At 47.0% G+C, this 10369-nt stretch overlaps 1 protein-coding gene across 5 annotated transcripts in view; it reads left to right on the top strand.

The window, feature by feature from the left end:
• Positions 1-10369, top strand: part of Trpv1 (transient receptor potential cation channel subfamily V member 1) — a 30781-nt gene that overhangs the window by 10203 nt on the left and 10209 nt on the right. For all 5 annotated transcript variants that reach the window (XM_028787277.1, XM_028787275.1, XM_028787276.1 and 2 more), the window contains 7 exons: positions 299-439; positions 541-839; positions 1758-1937; positions 4376-4534; positions 6027-6122; positions 8231-8301; positions 10189-10354. In XM_028787277.1, the coding sequence (XP_028643110.1) occupies positions 299-439; positions 541-839; positions 1758-1937; positions 4376-4534; positions 6027-6122; positions 8231-8301; positions 10189-10354 (1112 nt within the window). The remainder of the gene's footprint in view (positions 1-298; positions 440-540; positions 840-1757; positions 1938-4375; positions 4535-6026; positions 6123-8230; positions 8302-10188; positions 10355-10369) is intronic.

Here is a 10369-nt window from a genome sequence, read left to right as displayed (position 1 = left end):
CCTTCCCTCCTTCCCTCCTTCCCTCCTTTCCTCCTCCTTCCCTCTTCCTTCCCTCTTCCTTCCCATTGCTTCCTTTCTTTTGCAGCTTGGTATTTTCTGTTCTGTTTTGTTGCTGCTTCAAGACTGTCCTGGCCTAATTTATAGACCCTGGCTTCTCACAGTGAGATGTTGTATAGGCATTTTCTGGGTGCTTCTTCCAGAAGCAGTTGTTACCTGCCCAGGTCCCTTCCCTGGGCACATCTTTTTGGGCCCCCACAGGACTGTGACCACAAGGCCAACAGTGTGCCTCCCTCTGTAGGCCAGACAGCACTGCACATTGCCATTGAAAGGCGGAACATGGCACTGGTGACCCTCTTGGTGGAGAATGGAGCAGATGTCCAGGCCGCTGCTAACGGGGACTTCTTCAAGAAAACCAAAGGGAGGCCTGGCTTCTACTTTGGTAGGGAGGCCATGTAGTAGACATAAGGGAGCTAGAGGCCCAATCATTCAGGGACTAGCCTCATTGGTGGGGCTCCACTGGGGATCCTGTGTTGGCTGCAGGTGAGCTGCCCCTGTCCCTGGCTGCGTGCACCAACCAGCTGGCCATTGTGAAGTTCCTGCTGCAGAACTCCTGGCAGCCAGCAGACATCAGTGCCCAGGACTCGGTGGGCAACACAGTGTTGCATGCCCTGGTGGAGGTGGCAGATAACACAGCCGACAACACCAAGTTTGTGACAAACATGTATAATGAGATCCTGATCCTGGGGGCCAAACTCCACCCCACGCTGAAGCTAGAAGAACTCACCAACAAGAAGGGACTCACACCACTGGCTCTGGCTGCTAGCAGTGGGAAGATCGGGGTAGGTTGGGGCTTTGGCCTGGCTGTGGATACCAGGCAGGGAGGGTGGCTGGATAGAGGGCTGGGTGTGCAGGACTCTAATTCTACCAGCTAATGAGGCTGTTAATGTGAGCCAGAGGAGCTGTGAGCAGAAACCATGAAGGTCAACATGGCAGTTTCTAGTTTCCAACTTTGTCACAGGGATTCAAGGTGTGTGTATGTGTGTGTAGCTAGGTTGAGGAAAAAAGAGGCTGTTAGTGCTCTACCAGGGTGAGCAAGATTTTTGGAATGACAGGGAAGGTCCTAAGGGGGAAGCTTGGAGTATACCAGACCCCAGACAAAGCAAGATCCTTTGGATAATATCAGCAGGACAGGCTGATGATGTGTTTGGGCTGCTTGAACTGGAGATGAGTGGCTTTCTCAGTAGTAGAGATACTGGGAAACTACCTGCCCATTTAAGCCCTATAGGAACCTACCTATGGCTTTCATTGTATTTCTTCAATTTTACTTTTCCCTTTGTCTCTCCCTTCCCCCTTTCTCTCTCTGTGTGTATTTTACACTGTGGCTGTAATTTACTAGCCTGGCCTCAAAGTTGCAGCAATCCTCCTGTCCCAGCCTTCTGAATACTGAGATTACAGGCATGAACCATCATGATTGGCTTATTCCTTAGATTTTGATTATTTCTTTCTGGCTTGAAGTTTTCTAGAAAACTCCATTGTCCTTCACAGAAGGACTCCAAATCTGGGGGACCTGGAGTGATGCTTCTGATGTGGGTGTGGCTGAGGTCAGAGGCTGCTCTGTGGATCTTGATAGTGGGGAAGCTGCTGGGGCTTGGCCTGGGTGTCTGAGTGATGGAGCTGGGAAGCTGAGTGCGTTTATCATAAGAGCTCAGAGCATGTCTGGGGAAGCCATCCATGGCAGGATCTCCTATCTGCCACAGGTCTTGGCCTACGTTCTCCAGAGGGAGATCCATGAACCGGAGTGCCGGCACCTGTCCAGGAAGTTCACCGAATGGGCCTATGGGCCCGTGCACTCCTCCCTCTATGACCTGTCCTGTATTGACACCTGTGAGAAGAACTCAGTTCTGGAGGTGATCGCCTACAGCAGCAGTGAGACCCCTGTGAGTGGCCAGGGCCGGGACCTGTGTACCCAGCCCGACCCTGCCCTCACTTCAGCTCCATCTGGCCTCTCACACGAAAACCTGCTGCCAGGAGCCCTGGTCCTGTAGAACTAGTCCACCTCCTTTCTCTTGTGTTTTCCTTAGCAAATGAATGACAGCCATTAGCTCATAAACGTGAGAACATCCCAGAAGTACAGGAGAAGGACAGCTCTCTTTATGCCATGTAAAAAGCCTCACGGGGTCTTTTCATTATGTAAGCAGGATCACGCTGTACACACTGTAGGATAAGCAGTTGCTTTCACTCACTGTCATGTGTTGTAGTTCGCTTTATAGTAGCACGCAGGTGTCTGTCTCATTTAAAAGCTGTCACCCAGTATTCATTCACAGGACAGTCACGCCATCTGCAGTTGCTCATCACACTGCAGGCCATTGACGCAAGCCTGAGGATTTTCCCATCGAAGATACGTGAAACTATTCCAAATCGAAAAGCACACTCAATGTATTTCTCTTGTTTTTTTGAGACAGGGGCTTGTTCCGTAGCCCAGGCCAGCCTTGGACTCCTGATCCTCCTCACTCTAAAATGCTAGGACTGTAAGCCATGGGTCACCACACCCGGCAGTGAGGAGAAACAGCGTTATGCATTTACTGGCCTTTTGTACTTCTTTGGTGGGTCTCCACAGGTTTACAGGACTGTGTGTTGGCTTCTCCTGATATAGACACACTTGGCTTCCAAATGAACCAGTCTTCTCTCTATTGCTTGTGCCACAGTGTAGTTTTCCTCCCTGTCTGTCTTTTGCCTTTTAATTTACATACAGCATCTTTTACTTATAAAAGGATTTCATTCTGATAGGGTCAAGCTGCTTGATTTTTTTTTTCTCTCTCATGGCTCCGGGCTGGTGCCATGCTCTGATCTTCATAGCATGCCTTTCTGCATTACTTTTCCACTCACTGGTAGGTGTTTCATTTTGTCTACTTTATCTAGAGTTTACTTCTGTGTACCCAGGATGGCATTTTGCTTACTATTTCTGGCTCTAAGTGAAGGCTCAGCAATACTTACTGAGTAGTCTATAAGGCCACCTCACCTGTCCTCTCTTCCTAAAGTCATACTCCAAGCTCCTGAAGTGGACTCGGGAGCTGAAGTCTCTGTCAGAGGCAGGGAGGGGCTGCCATAGTGCCTCACTGGATGAAGTTGTATTTATAGGACCAGAGTCCAAGGAAGGTGAGGCCTGGCCTATTTTGCTCTGTCAGCCCCACCTAGGCTGCCATGTTGAATCTGGCCTCTGAGTTCTTAAAGGGCTGGTCTGAATAGAGAATGGCCTCATCCTAGACTGAGGAATTTAACCTGGAGGAGAAAAAGCTCAGGGACAGCCATCAACAAATTCATGTCCCCAATGCTTTCTGATGGGCCATTCAGCTCGAGCTGATGATATACTGGTGGAAGTCAGAGATGACCAATTTACTCCAAATAATAGATCATCCCTGTAGTTAATGTCTCTTTAGAGACCCTTGAGGGAGTGAGGAGCTTCCCATCCCCCAAAGTGTATCAGGAGTCACACAAAAGTGTCTCTGTGTAGAGCTTAAGTATGAGAGAGAGAGAGGCTAGGAGAAGCTGCCTGTACGTATACACATACGTCTGTTATACATCCTCAGCTCCATGAGCCTTCAAGTCTTTGAATATGAGACTTTTGCCTAAAGGCTATTTCAAATGACAGTATTTGGCACCATCCTCCTGCTCCAAGGCCAGGCCTTTTAGGTTCCGTCACATGTCATGTATAGGTACTTTCCATCTCTGCCTGACCTGGGGCTGCAAACACAAGATATGAAGAATGTAAAGGCAACCCCGGCTTCCCAAGAGTCATCTTGTCTGGGCGTGAAGTGAGCCAATTGTTTGAAATAATGATATTAGATTGTTGGTAAACACTGAAGTCCTTAAGTGAGCCCTTAGGGTAGTGGTTCTCAACCTTCCTAGTGCTAGGACCAGTTAATACAGTCCCACATGTTGTGGTGACCCCCCACCCCCATATAAATTATTTTTATTGCTACTAAATAACTGTACTTTTGCTATTGTTATGAATTGCTATGTAGATATCTGTGCTTACTGAGAGTTTAGGCAACCCCTGTGAAAGGGTTGTTCAACCCCCCCAGGTTGAGAACCACTGATTTAGGGCCTGCCCAGTTTGTCACCAGTCAGTGTACTCATGGAGACACTGAAGTTATGAGCGTGGTCAGTCAGGAACCACAGCAGAGCAGGGTCCAACCCAAGACCCTGGCTGTACAATGCCTCAGACCTCTGGTGACTCTTGGTTGCTTGCATGCTGAGGGGGATATTCTTCCTTGACTGTGTGGGCTATGTAGGAGTGAGGAGTGCCACAGACTGGTATGGCTATCCAGGTAGGTGCTGGTGCAGGAGTGAGCCTTGCTTCTCTCTACTCCCATAGAACCGCCATGACATGCTTCTCGTGGAGCCCTTGAACCGACTCCTACAGGACAAGTGGGACAGATTTGTCAAGCGGATCTTCTACTTCAACTTCCTCATCTACTGCTTGTATATGATCATCTTCACCACAGCTGCCTACTATCGGCCTGTGGAGGGCTTGGTGCGGCCAGGAACATGGGCCCTGTTTGGGTGTTGGGGTTGGGTGAGGCGTTTCCCTAAGATACTATAGGCTCCAGGCCCAGAACTTGCCTGAGATCCCCCTTCCTAGCTCATTGAGAGGCAGAGAAACTGCCCAGAGAGCCTCGCTTCCTTAGCCTTCTCTTGAAGGCTGACCCAACCCTGGGTTTTATCTTTTAAGTCAGTGGTCCGGGGAGGTTGAGCATGTGATCACTGAAGTTCCTGAGTATTGGTACTCAGAACTGGGGAGCCAGCCACCCTTGGACTGGATGCCTGCGGATCATGGGGTGGGGAAAGGCCCAGTTCCATTTGCTGGCCTGCACAGTTTGGCTCACCTGTTCATTCATTACAAATTAGTTTCTTAGACCTGTGCCCTTGAGTACTTCTTTTGTGCTAGGCTGGGTGCCATCTCTCAGCTCAGTGTAGGGTGAGACTCTTTATCCTCCTCTGAGCTATGGATTCCATTATGTTTCTGAGTTCAGTTCTTCTCAGTTAATACCCAGGGCCCTAATTTTCCAACCTATATGTAGAGCACTTTACCTGTAAGTTTAGTGTAAAAGCTGGAGTTCTATCTGTGAGTAAAAGGCATTTAGTGACTTGATTTGAAAAGAAAAGAAAATGGTGATGGGTGTAGTTCAGTGGCCTAGTGCTTGCCGAGGATGCACAAGGCTTTGGGATTCATTCCCAGCATTCCAGCATTGTAACAAAGTAACGAGAGGAGACATATACTAATAGGTAGCATAAGTGAGTAAGCTAGCGTTTGCAAAGCCACAGTGGCAATCTTCTCCAGAAAATGCTTGGTAAAGCATGAGGGCTGTATACGTGGGTGTGTAGAGGGCAACTCTCCCCCAACCCCCACCTCCTGCCCCATCCATGGCGAACTTTGACCTTACCTCCTGGCAGAGCAGCTGGGTACCATAGGCTGTGGGAAGAATGGGATTTTCAACACACCAGGCCTGTAAGAGCACCTCCAGCTACCCTGTCACCTGCTCCCATACTCTCAGAGCCCTGGGCAGGGATGTTGCTTGGGGGAATGGTACAGCACTGGAAGGATCCTCTCATACCTAGAGACTCAGGGAAGCAAGTCTTACAAAGGGACCGTCTTACAGATGTCCCATGATAACTCATTGTCTCTGTGCTTCTCTCCTTAAAATTATTATTGTTGTTGTATATGTGTATGATGATTGTGTGTGTGCACACACATGAATATCTGGAAAAACAAAACAAAACAACTATTGGAAGTCATCTCTGTCCTTTCCCAATGGTTCTGGGGACCAAAATCAGTTCTCAGACTTGCACAGAGCAGGCTTCTTCCTGTGGAGTTATCTTGCTAGGCCTGTTTCTCTCTTTTAATGGAGGCTTGTCTCCTAGGCAGGAGCCAGGTCTTAATGATGAGGCTTGGTACCTGGTGGTACCTGGTGAATGTTTGTTGACTGGATGAATGAATGCGTTGCCAGCTTCTCTGTGCCTTACAGCCCCCCTATAAGCTGAATAACACCGTTGGGGACTATTTCCGAGTCACTGGAGAGACCATGTCTGTGTCAGGAGGAGTCTACTTCTTCTTCCGAGGGGTAAGCACCCCTTCACAAGTTGTGGGCTTCTGTTGCTGACAAATGCTGAGAGAACAAGGACTGAGAGCTTAGTGGGTGAAGCTGAGAACCCTCAGGTGTTCATGGCCGGGTTTGGGGGACCACTCAGTGTATTCCCAAGGGCACATGGTGATTAAGCAACACAGATGGGCAGATCTCCACCACTAAGTCTCATGGCTGTTCTTGTGGGAAGGGTCTTTTCTTTGACTGCTTGGTTGGGAAGCTCCAGGGGCCCTTCTACCTAGCTGTCCATACTGAGCACCAGTCTAACAGTGAAATGAGGCTGCGTCTGGCTTTTGTTTCATGAGTGCTGGCCCCTCCTGCTCACGCAGCAAGCACTTTTCTGACTGGATTCTCCTCAGGAACCAGGGCCTTTTCTTTGAATGTGAGGATTCCTTTTAGAATTTTATGCTGACTCCTATGTAAAAACTAGAACTTAGGGAATACATAGCTTATGATTTTTAGTTTCACTTTCTTTGAGTAAAACTTAGGGTGGGGGTGAGAACTCAGGTCCGTGAAAAGAGAGTTGAATGCAGAATTTGAAATCATTATGTTTTTCTTTAAAAAAATTATTTCTTTTTAAAAAAAATTATTTTATTTATATGAGTACACTGTAGCTGTCTTCAGACACACCAGAAGAGGGCATCGGATCCTATTACAGATGGTTGTGAGCTACCATGTGGTTGCTTGGAATTGAACTCAGGACCTCTGGAAGAGCAGATGGTACTCTTAACCGCTGAGCCATCTGTCTAGCCCTGATTTATTATTTATTTATTTATTTATTTATTTATTTATTTATTTATTTATTGTTTTATGTTTGTTTGTTTTTGACATGAAGTTTCCCTGTATAACCTAGTCTGCTTGAATTCTTGATCTTCTTGCCTTAACTTTTCTAGTGTTAGGATGACAGGTACCCCACCACAGTTGGTCAGATCAGTGTGATTTTAACCTCTAAACTTCCTGGGTTAAGTCACCATGTTTTTTGTGACTTGTTATCTTAGTTACTTTTCCATGATGAGATGCCATGAGCAAAGAGGCTTACAGAAAAAAGAATGTACTTGGCTTTAAGGTTTCAGAGGGTTAGAATCGGTGATGGAGGAAGGGAAGTTTCGGGGAGCAGGTGGCTGGAGCAGCAGTGGAGAACCCACATTTTGAATGACAAACTGGAGGCAGAGAGAGGGGAGACAGAGAGAGGAGAGAGAGAGAAGAGAAAGAGAGAGAGGGCAAAGAGGAGAGAGAAAAAGGAAAGAAAGAGGAGGGAGAGGAGAGAGTAGAGAAAGGAGGGAGAGAAGAGAGAGAGAGAGAGAGAGAGAGAGAGAGAACTGAGGATGGTATGGTGGTGGGAGAAATTTTTGAAACATCAAAGCCTGTCTCCAGCGGCACACGCCCTTCATCAAGGTCACACCTCTTAATCCTTCCCAAACAGCCCCACCAATCTGGGGATGAAGTATTCAAACACAGGAGCCTATGGGGACGTTCTCATTCAACCACCACACTTACTTTTATGGAAGTTCTATCAGTCACTGGAGGGTCTTCATGGAAATACTGTCTTTTCACAGTTGTAACTTTCATTATCTCAGAAAGTATAAAGCCCTAGCAGCAGGTGGGCACCTCTTAGCAAACAGAGGTTAAACTGGGGTGCATGCAGGTATTTTGGAGAAGATTTCAAAGCAGTCAAAGGTTGATTTGGCAAGTTAGTTCAGTTGTGACTGCATAAAGGGATTTCTGCTATGATGTTATGCTCAGTATAGAACAGGATGGTGGAGGTGGGAGAGCAAGCTAGAAGAAAGGAGAGTTCTTGGCCCTGCCCTGGGATCACAGCAGCTGATAGGATTTTGGTCACCCTTTTCTTCCTCAGCTGCCTTCGAGATAGACTTTTAATTGCAGTCTAGGTTTTTAACACTCTCCATGAACCACATAATGTCACCCACCCCATTAGCCCGACTTACTGTTGCTGTTACATTCTTCATGCTCCTTGCTGAAACCCATTCCAGTGTTCCAATATGGTGACACTTTGAAAGCATGCCGGGAACTCCCATTCAGACACATCTAACACTTCCCAGAAACTTACTTCATCTGTTTATTCACAGATTCAATATTTCCTGCAGAGGCGGCCATCCCTCAAGAGTTTGTTTGTGGACAGCTACAGTGAGATACTTTTGTAAGTGATGCTTTATGCTCTGTTTGACCTCCTGAGGTTAGTTTTCCCTCATTCCCTCACCTATGCTTGAGTAGGCACATAGTAGGGCCTCAGTAAGCATGTTGAAGCAATGGAGGGAGGCACTCTAACAATATTCACCAGATGAATCAATATCAGCTATTGTTTACTCTGCCAGATAAGTCAGGTACTGGGGTTAGTAGACTGTGTCACAGGTCTCAGGATTCACAGTTGGAGTTACTTTGTCCACAGTGTGTGCATGCCACTGCCATTCATTGGGTCAATACTGGGAGACAGAGGTGAAGTATACAGTTTTTTCCTTCAAGAATTTCCAGTCTGTAAGGCAGTTTTTTTTTTAAATCCCAACTTTATGGACACCTTGGACTAGATACTTCAGTGGGTGGGAAAGGGTTTGTCTTGTGCACTGAGTAGTTAGCAGCATCCATGGCCTCTCCCTGCTAGGTACCAGCAGTTATCCCTCATCTTCTTGTCTTTCTGATGTGGGTGGGGGCAGCAGCCGTGGTGGCATGTACTCCTGGATGAGAGCCATTGCTTTTAGTGGAGACCGATAAGCAAAGGCACATGTGTTGCAGAGAGTCTCTGCTCATAAAATAAACTAGAACCTGTAAAACCCATCCTGCACAGAGGCTTCCAACCATGGAGCTTCTGGATCTTCACTTAAGCTTTCTTCCTTTCCCCCCCTCCATCCTGAGGTGTCTCTTTTCCTGTCAGGTGTGTCTAAGGAGTTGGTTTCTAGTGCTATTGTGACTAGTTTGTTCCTAGGATTTATAAACCCCATGTTCCCACTCTGATATCCAGAGACTTTTATTTTAGTTCCAAAGGGCAGGCTCAACCTGTAGGGTCTGCAGCAACTGGCTGTCACAATACTGATTTGCTTAAGAGAAGAAATGTTCCCCTATATAGCATTATGCCAGTAGACTCAAGACTCCATTTCTAAAAGGTATAGCCACAATTGTAGTGATGTTAACACACCACACACACACACACACACACACACACACATACACACACACACCCATGCATGGTTACACACACATGCAATTATACATATTAATATAGAACATATAGTTTTTATTCTCTCAAAATAAAGGTACATAGCTTTCATTTTACCAAAACTATTCATTCATATTGATACAAATCACAAGAATGCAAAAGTGTTTATAGGCCAAACCAGCTTTTTGCCCCCAACCCTTCCTATTCTCTGAAACCTTTCCTTGGGTTCTTTCTTCTGATGCCTACTGCTGCCATAGACAAGGCTTTAGCATCCTTCTCCCTTTGGATTTTCAGTCCTGGGGTGACAGTTGCATGCCACCATTCCCTGTTTCCTGTTTTCTCTTTCTGATTAGGTTTTTCCCAGCCTGATCCTTCTCACCCTGGTGAGATGCTTCTTTCTGCTGCCAGCTTTGGAATTCTCCTGCCTCTTGTCTCTTTCTCAGATCTTCCTCTTTCTTGGCCTGTTCTTGTTTCCTCGCACAGTCTTCAGTATTTTCAGTGGGGCAGCCCGGAGGGGAAGCGCTGACTCTGTACAGGGCCATGTGCATAAGCACTCATGATCAGTAGGTCGGGGTGTTCAATACATTTCTCACTTATATTGTTGATGTACGGTGGATTGTGCAGGGCATGACTATTATAGATCAAGGAACATCTGTACTGTATTTGCCTTGTGCTTCTAAGAATAAGATTTTTGCCTCCCAACATGCCAGACATTTTGCTCCTTGTACCTGTAGAGAGAGAAGGTGTAGGCTAAAGGAAGCAGGCAGCCCAGCCCCAGCCTGCGAATGACTGCATTCTCTCTTTTTCAATTCTTGCAACCTCAGGGCCTTTTGTTCTTGGCTTCCCCTAAGGTGGTCTTCTTTGCCTCTGCCCTAGCTTTGTACAGTCGCTGTTCATGCTGGTGTCTGTGGTACTGTACTTCAGCCAATGCAAGGAGTATGTGGCTTCCATGGTGTTCTCCCTGGCCCTGGGCTGGATCAACATGCTCTACTACACCCGAGGATTCCAGCAGATGGGCATCTATGCTGTCATGATTGAGAAGGTAGGTTCCCAAGTG

The sequence above is a fragment of the Grammomys surdaster genome, unplaced genomic scaffold, assembly GCF_004785775.1.
Source record: "Grammomys surdaster isolate TR1022 unplaced genomic scaffold, NIH_TR_1.0 125621, whole genome shotgun sequence".
Taxonomy (NCBI): Eukaryota; Metazoa; Chordata; class Mammalia; order Rodentia; family Muridae; genus Grammomys; species Grammomys surdaster.
The sequence above is the reverse complement of the archived record's forward strand: the minus strand, read 5'-3'. Positions and strand labels throughout refer to the sequence as shown.